Source organism: Ovis aries, chromosome 4 (genome assembly GCF_016772045.2).
Source record: "Ovis aries strain OAR_USU_Benz2616 breed Rambouillet chromosome 4, ARS-UI_Ramb_v3.0, whole genome shotgun sequence".
NCBI lineage: Eukaryota > Metazoa > Chordata > Mammalia > Artiodactyla > Bovidae > Ovis > Ovis aries.
This window is the reverse complement of record NC_056057.1, coordinates 94832828-94847864: the sequence shown is the minus strand read 5'-3', so window position 1 is coordinate 94847864 and position 15037 is coordinate 94832828. Positions and strand designations below refer to the sequence as shown.

At 43.0% G+C, this 15037-nt stretch overlaps 1 protein-coding gene across 6 annotated transcripts in view; it reads right to left on the bottom strand.

The window, feature by feature from the left end:
• The window catches only part of AHCYL2 (adenosylhomocysteinase like 2), a 188652-nt gene extending 178079 nt beyond the window's left edge, over nucleotides 1–10573 (bottom strand). For 4 of the 6 annotated variants that reach the window (XM_060415120.1, XM_015095379.3, XM_060415121.1 and 1 more), the window contains exon 1: nucleotides 10177–10573. In XM_060415120.1, the coding sequence (XP_060271103.1) occupies nucleotides 10177–10539 (363 nt within the window). In that variant the 5' untranslated portion in view covers nucleotides 10540–10573. The remainder of the gene's footprint in view (nucleotides 1–10176) is intronic. The other 2 variants (XM_060415127.1, XM_060415126.1) reach the window with 1 other exon arrangement.
• Between the last annotated feature and the right edge of the window lie 4464 nt (nucleotides 10574–15037).

Genomic DNA, 15037 nt, shown 5'->3' with positions numbered 1-15037 from the left:
GAGGGAGAACAAACCCGAGTAAGTAAAATATTAAATTTTATTTGGGGGAAAAAATAAATAAATTTTATTTGGGGACAAATACAGCGATCTTACACTCAGATGGTAAAGTATCTGCCTACAGTGCAGGAAACCCAGGTTCAATTCCTGGGTTGGGAGGATTCCCTGGAGAAGGAAATGGCAACCCACTCCAGTACTCTTGCCTGGAAAACCCCATGGACGGAGGATCCTGGTAGGCTACAGTCGATGGGGTCGCAAAGAGTCAGACATGACTGAGCGATATAACTTTCACTGTCACCTTTTACACTCCAAATAGTCCCTACCTTACATTACAAACAAAAATAAATTCTAGATGGACTGAAGACCAAAAGATAATAATAAACACAACCATGAAAACAGCTTTAGAAAATATAAAATAACTTGTTAATAAATCTGGGGTAGGACAGGCCATTCTAAGACACAAATATGTAAGCCATTAAAGAAAAAATGGGGGTTGGAGGACTGGCAGAGAGTGGATGCATGTATATACATATGGCAGAATCCCTTCACTGTCACCTGAAACTGCCATGACACTGTTAATCAGCTATGCTGCTGCTGCTGCTGCTAAGTCCCTTCAGTCGTTTCTGACTCTGTGCGACCCCACAGACAGCAGCCCACCAGGCTCCTCTGTCCCTGGGATTCTCCAGGCAAGAGTACTGAAGTGGGGTGCCATTGCCTTCTCCGGTTAATCAGCTATACTCCAATACAAAATTAAAAGTTTAAAGTCTGAAAAAAAAACTCACCAATCTGACTACATGAAAATATTTAATATAAACAAAGTTACAAGTCAACAAGAAACAGAGTAGGAAAAAATATTTGCAACATATATATAAAGAATTAATATCCAGGGACTTCCCTGGCCACCCAGCCCTTAAGACTTGGTTAAGACTCCATGCTTCCACTGCAGCAGGTGCGGATTAGATCCCTAGTGAGGGGAACTAAGATCCTACACATTGTGAGGCCAGAAAAAATATATTCTGAAAATGTAAAGATTCCTATATGCCAACATGAAAAAGACAAGTTCATAGGACAGAAATCTTTATCTATTTTGCTGAATCCCCAGTACTTGGCACACAGTAGTCCTCAATAAATATGTTAACAAATTAATATGAATAGACAATTATAAGAAAAAAATATAAATTACCAATATATTCATGAAAATATTTTCAGCCTCACTGTAAGCAGAAAAATACTAATAAAAACAAGGGTAAAAGACTTTTCTCATAAAAACTTCCCTGTTGGGCTTCCCTGATAGCTCAGTTGGTAAAGAATTCGCCTGTAATGCAGGAGACCCTGGTTGGAAGATCCACTGGAGAAGGGATAGACTTCTCACTCCAGTATTCTTGGGCTTCCCTGGTGGCTCAGCTGGTAAAGAATCCGCCTGCAATGAGGGAGACCTGGATTTGATCCCTGGGTTTGGAAGATCCCCTGGAGAAGGGAAGAGTTAACCACTCCAAGCAGGCACTCTAGAACCTGTGCTCCACAACCAGCGAAGCCACTGCACCGAGAACAGAGAGAACACGCACTGCAACAAAAAGCAGCACCCGCTTGTCCCAAAGAGAGAAAGTCTGTGAGCAGAAATGAAGACAGCACAGCCCACCCTCCAAAAAACTAATTTTTAAAAAGTCTTTGGAAAGGAAAAAAGTGTATCTAGCATACACTGAAAACTTCTTTAAGAAACTCAGCTGGGTAACAGAATAGAAAGATAGGTCAGTAACAGAAAGCAGATACAGGGGTCAAAGGACAGGGTTTTCAAAATGGGCGAGATTATAGCAAGGAAATCTGTAGGAAAGGCTCTGGTGGAAAGAGGAAATAACCACAAGAAGTTCTTTAAGAAGACCGAAGAATGTGATTAGAGCTCTTGACAAAATGAAAGACATGTCTTCCACTATCATGAGAGGAGAAAAAGATGAACCCCAAATGCAGGCAGGTTTGCAGATTTGGGAGGTACAAAGATGAAGGGATTCTCTTTTGGTGGCTTCTGTTTTTATAACAAGTAGAGGGTATATCACTGTTTTTAAAACACTTGAAATTAGAAGCAAATAGATACCATATTAAATAATTATTTGCAGTGAGGCTTAAAGTGAACTTACTAGAGAATGTATGATGTTACTAGGCAACGCTGATCAAGCATATGAGGCTGATGATTATGAATTTATAGTGACATCGATCTGCCTGGTTCTGATTTTCTCTAGCAAACACTCAGCTCCATAGATGCAGACAGCTAAAAAGGCAGATGGTTAGGTTCAACCAGTATACCTCTCAGAGTTCCATAAAGAGCAGAAGTCAACTGTGGCTGAACTGGACAGAAAAAAAATGTATAGGAAGGACATGAAGTAGCTTTCAGAGCAGAGAACCTGCTCCAGGGCAACACAGCTAAAAACACCATCACAGAATGGGCTTAGGCCAAGCAGGAGCTGCTGCAGCTTGGGCTGCACAATTATAGTTCAGGGTACCAGGTGCCACTTTTGCCCCTGTAACTTGATCCTGTTGCTAAAGGCTGATGCTACAAGAAGATATGCTGATAATAGATGGGCAAGTTGTTCAGAACATAGTGGAAAGGTTCGGGAAGACTGGACTGGCTGAGAGGATGAAGGGAGTGGTAAGGGAATGACTATTAGGAAGACAGTGGCTGGCTGACTGGGCATCAGGTAGTGACTGAGGTGGGCATCAGGTAGTAACTAAAGAAAACAGGGAATGAGACTTCCCCTTGGAAAAGGATAGATCCTGGAGTCCAGATGGTTGCAGAGTAATCTCAGTAGCCCAGGTGGAGTAACTTAAGCAGGTTTCACCGGGAGTTTAATCAGAAAAGTAAGGGGCTGGCAGAGTGGCAAAGCCTCCCACTACTGCTGTGGGCAGTGATTCATCTCACTAATCCCAAAGGCATCAAGGACTGGCAAAGCCCTGGGCAAGTTAATCACTCTCTTTGAGCCTGCATTTTCTAATCTGTAGAATAATAATATTGTTTTCTAACAATATTCATCTGATGGTCATTATGAGGATTAAATGAGATGAGATAGATACCTAGAAGAGAGTAAATATTCAGTAAATGGTAGCTGTAAATGAGTTATAACTGAAGCTGATAAAAGTTTCCAAGAAAAGGTAGTCAACAATATCAAATCAAATCTTTTAGAATGAATAGAAGGATACACATTGGAGCACAGTAGGAGATAAATCTATAGGGAAGATGAAGCCAGTTTAAGTGTCAGCGTACTTAACTTTCAGTGAAAGCTTTGTAGTATTCAGAATGGCTTTAAGGAAAAGAGAAACTCAACTAGCCAATCAAGGACCTTTATATACTCCCTTATTTTAAGTTTATACCCTTCCATAATTTAAGTTATAAACTAAGAAGAACCAGGTGCTCCAAACCAATCCATTTCTACTGATAGACTCCTGTCAAGGGGAAAGAAATAAAGAATAGGAAATCACCAGCTATTAACACAGTATCCAAGAGGGAAAATGGCTAACTGAACTGTGGCAGAATACAGTTCCAGAAGTGTATGACTGAAAATCATACACGTCATTTGGCTTCAGTGATTTAATTTAATCAAAGTAGTTTTACTTACAACTATTATAGAAGCCCACTGCCTTCTCCTCTGCTCAGCTCTCATCAAATCTGGGGCCATAGGTCATTCAGACTGTAAAAAGCTCCTACAAATTCCATAGAAACCTGATCAAGCTAACTAAACCTCTTATTGGGGGAGTGGAATCTTAGCTCCTGTAATTCTGCATACCACCTGAACACAGTGGTGGAGGGTGGACTGGGGCAGATGCCAAGATACACTATTCTCCCATCCACGTCAGTTGTCCCTCTCTGAATTATTTAAACAAGGACTACCTAGGACTACCAAGAAAGAACAAACTCTGAATGAAAATCCCAACAAATCTCTTCCTATTTTTTTTTTCCTTTTACTGTGGGGAAGGGAACACTTTCAAGGAAATGACAAAGACTAACTCCCTTTTCAAGGAACTCTCCATTTCTTCTATTAACTGGACACTAGGACCTAAGTCGTCTTCCTCAAGACATTAAATACACAACTGCAACTTCAGCTCTGAACAACCTCCTGAAACAGCTCTTAATATTCAATCTTTCCCAGGAAAAGTAGACTTCAGAAATTACACTAATACAAAATATAGGCTGCCTTGTCAGAAAATTCATAAATGTTGACATAGATATATGGTAGATCATTAAACAAACTCAGTAAATAAAAAGAAATGGCCTGTTGGTGAAATAACAGAAAATTCACAAAAATATACAATTAACTAAGATTTAAAAGTGCAGTCTAAGCTTTAAACAGAGAAACACTTCAACTGAAAAGCAATGGAATTTGGGCATGAGAGTCAAACAGATTAGAGTTCTGTTGGCTCATATCAGTTACTAAATGTATAACTTTGACACAAAATCTCTTCAACTCTCAGTTTCCTTAGTAAAACAAGGATAATACAACCTATTTCTGACAGCTCTTAAATAAAATAGTATGTGTAAAGCTCTAATACAATGCCTGGGACACAGCAGGAATATATAACAGTATGCTTCCCCTTTTAATTTTCAAAATGTTTCATTACAGATCAATTCATAAAGAAGGTGAGTCTTAAAGAACAAGGAAAATGTTAGCTGGACAGGAAAGAGGAGCATAGTCCTTTAGCACTCCTGATTTACTCATAACTTTAAAAATAGGAATACATCTCTGTAATTATCACTCAATTATTAATGTGAAAACACATCATTGATCTTGAAACACTTTTTTATACACACATATAAGATCCTCTTCTCCCACTCTCATAATTTTATAATTGTTTGAGATTCTACATTTGTACAATTTTTTTCCATCCTCTTCCTAAAGCCCTGACTCAGGTCCTCTTTACTTTGGTTTTACTCTTTACTTAGGATGATCTAAGCCAGGTTTCAGCAATACATGAACTGTGAACTTCCAGATGTTCAAGCTGGTTTTAGAAAAGGCAGAGGAACCAGAGATCAAATTGCCAACATCCGCTGGATCATGGAAAAAGCAAGAGAGTTCCAGAAAAACATCTATTTCTGCTTTATTGACTATGCCAAAGCCCTTGACTGTGTGGGTCACAATAAACTGTGGAAAATTCTGAAAGAGATGGGAATACCAGACCACCTGACCTACCTCTTGAGAAACCCATATGCAGGTCAAGAAGCAACAGTTAGAACTGGATATGGAACAACAAACTGGTTCCAAATAGGAAAAGGAGTACGTCAAGGCTGCATGTTGTCACCCTGCTTATTTAACTTATATGCAGAGTACATCATGAGAAACGCTGGGCTGGAGGAAGCACAAGCTGGAATCAAGACGGCCAGGAGAAATATCAATAACCTCAGATATGCACATGACACCACCCTTATGGCAGAAAGTAAAGAGGAGCTAAAAAGCCTCTTGATGAAAGTGAAAGAGGAGAGTGAAAAAGTTGGCTTAAAGCTCAACATTCAGAAAACTAAGATCATGGCATCTGGTCCCATCATTTCATGGGAAATAGATGGGGAGACAGTGGAAACAGTGTCAGTCTTTATTTTGGGGGGCTCCAAAATCACTGCAGATGGTGATTTCAGCCATGAAATTAAAAGATGCTTATCCTTGGAAGGAAAGTTATGACCAACCTAGACAGCATATGAAAGAGCAGGGACATTATTTTGCCAACAAAGGTCCATCTCGTCAAGGCTATGGTTTTTCCAGTGGTCATGTATGGATGTGAGAGTTGGACTGTGAAGAAAGCTGAGACCCGAAGAATTGATGCTTTTGAACTGTGGTGCTGGAGAAGACTGTTGAGAGTCCCTTGGACTGCAGGGAGATCCAACCAGTCCATCCTAAAGGAGATCAGTCCTGGATGTTCACTGGAAGGACTGAAGGCTGAAACTCTAATACTTTGGCCGCCTCATGTGAAGAGTTGACTCATTGGAAAAGACCCTGATGCTGGGAGGGATTGGGGGCAGGAGGAGAAGGGGACGACCAAGGATGAGATGGCTGGATGGCATCACCGACTCAATGGACATGAGTTTGAGTGAACTCTGGGAGTTGGTGATGGACAGGGAGGCCTGGTGTGCTGCGATTCATGGGGTTGCAAAGAGTCGGACATGACTGAGCGACTGAACTGAACTGAACTGAAAGTCTTAAATCAGAGAGACATACCTTAGAGTTCACTGAGTATTTTGAAAGACTTCTGAGAGAAAGCCAAAACTCAGCAACTAAGAAGTTAGAGTCAGTGTGGCATAATAAAAAGAAATGGGCTTTGGAAACAAAGGCTTAAAACAGGGATTTCAAGTCCTACCTCTGCCCCCCTCTAGATGTATAACCTTGATCAAGGCACTTTGCCTTCTCTGGACCTCATTTCCTTATCTGTGAAATGGAGATAATGCCACTTATATCTCATTGTGTAGCTGTCAGGATTAGAAAAATGCTGATAACAATTCCTGGCATAGAAAGGGCCAATTAGAAAAAAAAAAAAGAAAGGGCCAATTAATGGTAACTGTTATTAGGGTCAATCTGCCAACTGCCTTACTGAACATTCTGCAAGGCTGTATTTTCCTAACTGGCAAAAGGAACAAAACTGCTCTTGCATTCCCATGACTATATCCAAAAGGTTCCATTTTAGTAATCCATAATTAACCAAATAAAGAGCTTAAAGAATTCAGGACAAGAAGGTGCTAGCATGGCTGAACTCATTCTCTGCTAACAGCAACAAAGCCAGCACAAGATGGATTCCCTTGCCAAAAAAAAAAGAATCTGCTTGAACATGGTCATTACTGATATTGATGTAAGCACAAACTAGTTGCGGTTCTTAAGCTCACAGATTTATCATCAGAAAGTTTTACCTTTTCTGAAATAAACTCTCTCCCACATTGCTTTCTCTACTGTGGTATGACATTCCTATTACCCCATTTTCAAGAACAAGGGAAAGACATCCTCTCAAATATTTCTATTGCATTGACGGTGGACCGTATCATCCTATTTCACAGATCACTTCTTACAGAGATGTTTGGTTTGTTGAGTTCACTTACAAAGAAAGACATTATATACAAATATATGACAGCCATGGTGACAAGATCTGTCCCTAGAGCACCACAAGTTACAGGATTGAGGTAGATGCCAAAGATAAGACAGGACTGAGTAACCTGCACACCATATGTTCACTCTTACTAAATGCTGCACTTGGGAATTCTGACTCTTATAAAAAAGTTTATTTCCCTCCTGTGACTGAACAGAGTAATGGCACTAAGAAAACTAATGACAGATACGCAAATAGAGTAAGAGAAACCATCAGTGGAGGGAAATAAGCTTAAGATAAATAAGCTTGTATGTGACAGGTAAAAAATGAGAGCAACAGTCATCAATTACATGGTCAAAGGCAGCTGTTTCAATCCTTAGTACCTCCAGTCCCTCCCTACACTAAATAAAAGCAAAAGGGAGTGAAGGTCAGAATGATTATTTAAATAAACTAAAAAAACAATCAAGAAAGGTTCAACAAATCAAAATCACACTGCAGTCCCTTGGAGAGGGTGACTTTCAGCTTTAAGAAAGGTCAGTCTCGTGCACTTGTTTTAGTTGAGCTACTTCAATGTCAAGAAAGTTAAAGGTTCTACCCCCAAAAGCCGCTCAGAAATGCCTGCAGTTGTGTCACAAGGCTGCACCCTCGCCCAGAGTTTCGCCTGTTTAACTTCCAGTGGAGGAGCTGTTTTTTGGTTGCAATTAACATTGTAAGGCAAGCTCAGCCCTGTCTCTCACAGCCTTGAGGCTGCTGAGTAAATCTAGAATCATGGGACCCACATTTTAATGCTGGAAAAACAGGAAGAAGGTGGTTCAGCAACAAGGAAAATGGTCAAGAAACACATCTAGCATTAGGAAAAACAGGCTGATATGCTGGCCTGTCGTGTTGTTCACTGCTTTACATAGAAGCCATTGAATTGTATATATCTTTTAAAGGAAGCCATGGTGGTGCACTTAAACCATGATTGGAGGAAGAAAAAAATAAAATCAACTCTTATCAATGGCAATAATTTAAGCCCTTATTATATGTGCCAAGTTCAACAGTAAGTCCTCTACAAATATTTCTAAGCTTCAACCTCATTTTGTAAAAGAGACAACTAAGACTCAGAGAATTTAGAAATTACCCAAAAGCTAGCTCATAGGGGTACTAGGATTCAAACCCAGGTCTGCTGGACGGTAAATCCCATGTTCTAGAGGCCATTTGTTGGGGAACTCCTTGACAGTCCAGTGGTTAGAACTCTGAGCTTTCACTGCTAGGACCCAGCATTCAATTCCTGGTAAACTAAAGATCTCACAAGCTGCATGGCAAGGTCAAATAAATAAAGGCAATTTGTTGAACACTATTATACTCGAGACTTAATCTGTACATTTTACACAAAAAGACCCTTAATCACAGAATTTGGCCAAAGTTATAAAGCAACTCAACTATTACAAATGTTTCAGATTTCCAGACTCATATCTAGGTACTACCAGCTTTGGTGCTCATGTGTGTTTGAATGTATTAAAGTCACTCAGTTATGTCCATCTCTTTGCGACCCCATGGACTGTATAGTCCATGGAATTCTCCAGGCCAAGATACTGGGGTGGGTAGCTGTTTTCTTCTCTGGGGGATCTTCCCAGCCCAGGGATTGAACCCAAGTCTTCCGCATCACAAGTGTATTCTTTACCGGCTGAGCCACCAGGGACGCCCAAGAATACTGGAGTGGGAAGCCTATCCCTTCTCCATGGTATCTTCCCGACCCAGGAATTGTATCAGGGTCTCCCGCATTACAGGCAGATTCTTTACCAGCTGAGCCACAAGGGAAGCCATGGTGCCCATGCTACGTCTCTTTCCCCCAATAATTCTGCCCAGAGGAGTTTCATTATGCAAACAAGAAAGACACTGTCCTAAAGCATCATTAAACAAATTCCTTTAGTCTTGCTTCTGACCTTATCACTATATTTTAGTAATTAGAATGCAAGAGTTTTCTGATTTACACCTTAATAAGGGGGCTATTACAATCAAAAGTTAGGCTGGATACAAGGTTTCAACTCAGCTGAGTCCTGCACAGTGCAGATTTCACATCACTTTCTTGCTTTTCTGATAAATCATTCACAAAACGAAAAACCCAGTATATCACTATGTTCGCATACTACCTCAGAAATTATAGCGATAATCCACAACTTGTTTTTGCAATATTTGCCATTTTTCTCTGTACTGATTTGCTTTCTGAGAGGACAGACACCACAGACAGCCATTGCAAGGATAATACTGAGAATATCAAACATTCAGGCACATCTATCTACTCCTTGGTGTTCTGAGACTACTGCCTCTTCAAAACTATCTGAAAGAAGCTGGCAGCTTAGCAAAATCTGACAGTGATCGCCTTTCCCAAAAGTAGAAGCATTTCTTCCTAATACTTACGGACCATAATAAAAGAACCAATAAAAACAATCATTCTCTTTATACACAGTCTAACAATCCTGGTGATCAACTACTGAGCTGAGAGGACAAACCTCAAAGAGAAGAGTGGAGTGAATCTCTCCATTACCCTATTACCCTTCTACTTTCAGAGAAAACCTAAGGATCTTGCAGTATGTGGAATGAAGGGCACGGCATCAGTACTGCTAGATGGAAGCGCCTGGCCACAGAAAGGCAGAGAGTCATCTTCTGTACAGAAACCAGACAACTGAGGATCTCAACGCGAGGTAACTACTCCTTACAGAAAAGATGTCCAAACGGAAAAGCTCTTTCAACCCTTATTACTGGGTGAACTCTCAGAAGCAGTAAAGCTTTTCTACACCATCGGGGTCTTCTCCCCGACAGTCTGGAAAATACACACGGGAGTAGGTTAGGAGTACAGAAAGGTGTAATACGAGGTGCCTCTCCTCTCCCAGCCTATTCCAAGTAGTAAGGAAGGGCGCTACCTCCATGTTATTCCCAGCGAAGTACGGCCGTACCACCTGGAGTCTTCGCCCCCCAGCACTGGGGCCCGTGTGGGGGCATCTCTGAGAGAGCGGGTTTAAGGGGAAAAGAGATGTCTCTACTTCCAGCATCAGAAGGGAGGGCGTGGAGAGTGGTGCCGCCGCGCCGAGAGGATCTGCGGTTCCCCACCTCCCTCCCTCTCCGAAAGAGGCAGCCCGGCCCCAATACCTTCTTGACTGTGCGCGGCGCCTCGGTGACGGTGCCGTCGGGGCTGACCAGGGCTTCGCCGCCGTCGCGGTGCCTCTGATGCTGGTGATGAGGGTCGCTCCGCTTCATGGCCGACGCCTGAGGCACTTTCCCAGCGGCCGGGCTGAGAGCCGCTGCGGGCCCGGATCCCGGACCGGGGGCCGGGGGCCGCTCCGCGGCCGGAGCTGGAGCTTCAGGGTCCCCGCCGCCCGCTGGGGGGGCCATGGCGCTCCCGGCCGCTGTGCTCAGTCCCAGCTGCGGCTCCGCCTCGGAGGGGCTCAGGTCCTTCAGCTCCACCTCAGGCACCTTCGCGGCAGCAGCTGCTGACACGACCTGCACCGACATCACCGCCTCCACTGCAACCGCCGGCTCAGACTCTAGCTCCGGCTCGGCCCCGCCTCCCGCCTCCCTTCCCCTTCCCTCCCCCATTCCCCCACTCCTCCCCTCCATCGCCTCCGCTCCCACCCCCTTCCTCTGCCCGCCCGCCAACTCTCCAGCCAGCCCGGCCTCTCCCTCCCCACCCCGCCCCGCCCCGCCCCGCCCCGCGCAACCCGACCCGCCCCGCCCGACCCGGCTAGCTCCCGCGCGTGGTGCCACGGAACCTGTAGTGCGCTTGTTCAGGGCCGCACGCGGCGACAACACCGTGGGACCTCAGCCCCCGACCAGCACTGCGCGCTGCCGAGGGCGGGGCCGTGATGCCCCCTGGGAATTGTAGTCCCTGTCGCCTTCCGGCTAGCGGGATTCTGTAGTACTAGTGGAGCTCTAGTCCAGGCGACTAACGGAAAGGAGTGAGAACGGGTGACACGACAAAGGACATGAGAAAGAGTCTCCAGAGGAACTGGGGCTTCCGAGGAGACAACGCTAGAAACCCTCCGCCTGCGAAGGTGGGGGAAGAAAGGGCTCTCTACCCTGACAGTGTACATTTCCTCCCCGTGTGCTAGTCTAAGATCACGTAAGCAGGCGTTTAAAGGAAAAGCGGCATCACGTGGGGAGAGCGCAGGCCTCAGGCTGAAAGTGACTTGATTTTTCTGCCTCAGTGAAAGGGAACCCTAACACCTTTCTGAACTTTAATGGCTTTGTTTTTAGAAAGAATAAAATAAGACCTTATGTGCTGTGGTGATTTCTAGAACATTCTGGGCTTAGAGTTTACTATCAGTCCAAAAAAATAGAAGTTCGATATTACTAGGTAGGAAATTTTTAGGCTAAAGAGTCAGACACCACTTAACGACTAAACAACAACGACAAAAGAATTACACGTTGCCTTAAGCTTAATTCTTTTGCCCTGTTAATTCTCTTTTTCTTTCTTCTCCTTTTTCTCTTTGCCCCTCCATTCAGCTTGTAGGATCTTAGTTCAGGAATTGAACCCGGGGCCTTCAGCAGTGAAAGTAGTGAGTCCTAACCACCCAACCACCAGGGAATTTCCATTCTGTGAATTCTCATAGATGTCCAACCTAAGTTTGCATGCCAGTGGCACAAAGAGGTAAAATAAACCAAAATGTCAGAGTTGGGAGCACAGAAAGGTTTATTACAGAGTGCCAGGCACAAGAGGGAGCTAGTGCTCAAGAAAACCCAAACCCAGATGTCAAACAAAATTTGGGGTGAGGGCTGCCAATGTGTGACTATTCTGATTGGTTGGATGATGTCTGGATGTCTGGGGAATCTCAACCTTCTGGTTCCAAGGTGTCTAGGGTACACATACTTGTGGTCACATGTATGCGGTCACCATCATCTGCCTGGGTAGGGGGTTTTAGGTTCTGTAGAGGAGCTCAGAGATAAGTATCAGATTATTATCTATATCTCTTCAGAAGGAACTATGAGTCCTGTGACTCTATTGTCCTATTAAATGCTTGAGCCTGCTGTTTGGAATTTGGGGAATACCTAAAAGATTAAAGTCTTCTTTTTTTTTTTTTTTAAATTACAAACAAGAAACAGAGGACTCAGAAGAGCTTTTGTCCCAAAGAGGGTCCCACAGAGTCTTGCTCGGTTTCAGGGATATAATGTAAAATTCAGATAAGTATATCAGCAAAGAGGAATACTAACTAAAATACGAATAGTGATTTCCTTAAGTGATGGGATTTGGGGTGAGTTTTTTGGTTTTTTTTACTTTGTATTTTTCTGTATTATTTTTAAATTTAAAATTTATTTTAAAAGGTGTAAACCTAAAGGCATTTATGACAAGGTATCTGAAACTAATGTCCAACAATAGGGGAATGGTTGTTGTTTAGTTGCTAAGTCATGTCCCAACTCTTTTGCGACCCTATGGATTGTAGGCCATCATGTTCCTCTGTCCATGGGATTTCCTAGGCAAGAATAGTGGAGTGGGTTGCCATTTCCTACTCCAGGGGATATTCCTAACCCAGGGCTTGCACCTGTATCTCCTACCTTGACAGGCAGATTCTTTACCACTGAGCTACCAGGGAGGGAGCCCAGGGGAATGGCTACAACCTTTAAAAAATTAAGTTGGCCAAGAACTTTTTTTTTTAATGATAAAGGGAAATAATGCTTGTGATAAAATAAGTTAAAAAGCAGGAGACAAATTGCACGTTCTATTAGATTTTAACTATGTAAAGAATACTTGAAAAAAATAATATATTAAAATACAGTTGACTCTGACAGATTATAGGGTAGGTCATTTCTTCTCTGTTCTCAGAGAAACTGAAGCAAAGGGGATCTTATGGTTTATGGTTGTTTAGAGAGTAAGTGATAGCCCTGACAACCCCAGAAGGCCATTGGACATCTAGATATGGAGTGATTATTTTTTCCCTGACAAAAAGGAGAGGGAGAAATCACCTGCCCTGATCTCCTTCCCAGTGCTATTGCTATCTTGGAAATATGTTCATTTGTGGAGTTGTCCTACCCTGAATTGAATCTTTTGTATCCTGGCCTTCAAACTTTGTATGTAACACTGAGTTAGAAGGCATCTGAGCACTGCCATTTCCACAAAGCCGACAAGTCCACCAGACACGACGGCTTCTTAAGCTTTCTCATCACACTCTGGCTTTCAGAATTTCCTTCCTGTTATAAAGAACCAGCTCAGAGCTTCATCCCCCAGCTGTCGGAGAAGAGATTAGCAGCTCTGTAACTGATTTCTTTCTTCCCCCTAATGCACAAGGGAGCTGTGGTGCAGCCACCTGGCGTGTGTTGAAGCTCTTAGGCAGCAGCTGCCTACCTGGAGGGCCACTAGACTTGATTACTGAGGGAATGAACTAATTTTTCAATGGGATGTGGTTACAAAACATAAGAAGTTGGAGCACTGGAAAGAAACTGATATTCATCCTTTCTTTATCCAGGCACAATCCTCTGCTTGAGGCCACGCATAAGGGCACATTCCTCACCCATTCTCAACTTCGTCCTACACAGTTGCTTCCTCCATCTTATTACTGAGGGACACTAGGCACAGATGAAGGTGGAAATACTATAATGAAAACAGATGACTAAGCGCAGGTTTATGAACTATTTAGTTTATGGTAGAGTACACCAAAGCTGTATATTGGCACCCTGCTTATTTAACTTATATACAGAGTACATCATGCGAAATGCCGGGTTGGATGAAGCACAAGCTGGAATCAAGATTGCTGGGAGAAATATAAAAAACCTCAGATATGCAGATGACACCACCCTTATGGCAGGAAGCAAAGACAAACTAAACAGCCTCTTGAAACTGAAAGAGGAGAGTGAAAAAGTTGGCTTAAAACTCAACATTCAAAAAACTAAGATCATGGCATCTGGTCCCATCACTTCTAGATGGGGAAACAATGGAAACAGTGAGACTTTATTTGGGGGGGGCTCGAAAATCACTGCAGATGGTGACTGTACCCATGAAATTAAAGACACTTGCTCCTTAGAAGAAAAGCTATGACCAATCTAATCAGCATATTACAAAGCAGAGACATTACTTTGCCAATAGTGGTCCATCTAGTCAAAGCTATGGTTTTTCCAGTACTCATGTAGTCCAGATGTGAAAGCTGGACTATAAAGAAAGCTGAGCGCTGAAGAATTGATGTTTTTGAATTGTGGTGTTGGAGAAGACTCTTGAGAACCCCTTGGACTGCAAGGAGATCCAACCAGTCCATCCTAAAGGAAATCAGTCCTGAATATTCACTGGAAGGACTGATGTTGAAGCTGAAACTCCAGTACTTTGGCCACCTGATGGGAAGAACCGACTCATTGGAGAAGACCCTGATGCTAGGAAAGATTAAAGGCAGGAGGAGAAGGGGACCACAGAGGATGAGATGGTTGGATGGCATCACCAACTCAATGGACATGAGTTTGAGCAAGCTTCAGGAGTTGGTGATGGACAGAGAAGCCTGGCGAGCTGCACTCCATGGGGTCACAAAGAGTTGGACATGACTGAGCGACTGAACTGACCTGAACTAATTAGACTACAGAACTTCTTCCTTCACCTGGCTCATTCAGCTTCCAGACCCTGACAGGCAGAAATGTATCTTCCATGCAGGAGACTGGAAGAACTTCTTTAAGGCATCTGACCAGGCCAATAGAGAAAACCTGAAGATAAACCTTGAGAGTTCCCCCAAGGAAATAGGCCAGCAAATCACCCTTAGTGAAGACCACACCTATATTCGCAGAGTTTCCAGAGAACTACTTAGGGCCACACTCTTAGTATGAGCAGATAAAGTCACCAGAAATAAAAAGAAAACCTTTAATATGGAAGACAGAGACCAACATAAGCAAACAGAAGAAAACAACTGGGAGAAAACAGAGGCTATGCATCAAGAAGAAATCATGACCCCCTCAAAACTCATTAATATCCTCAGAGACTTAAGATATTGTATTTGTGAAAGAACATGCTGTTTCAAGAAGTGAACATTCAGAAAACAAACAT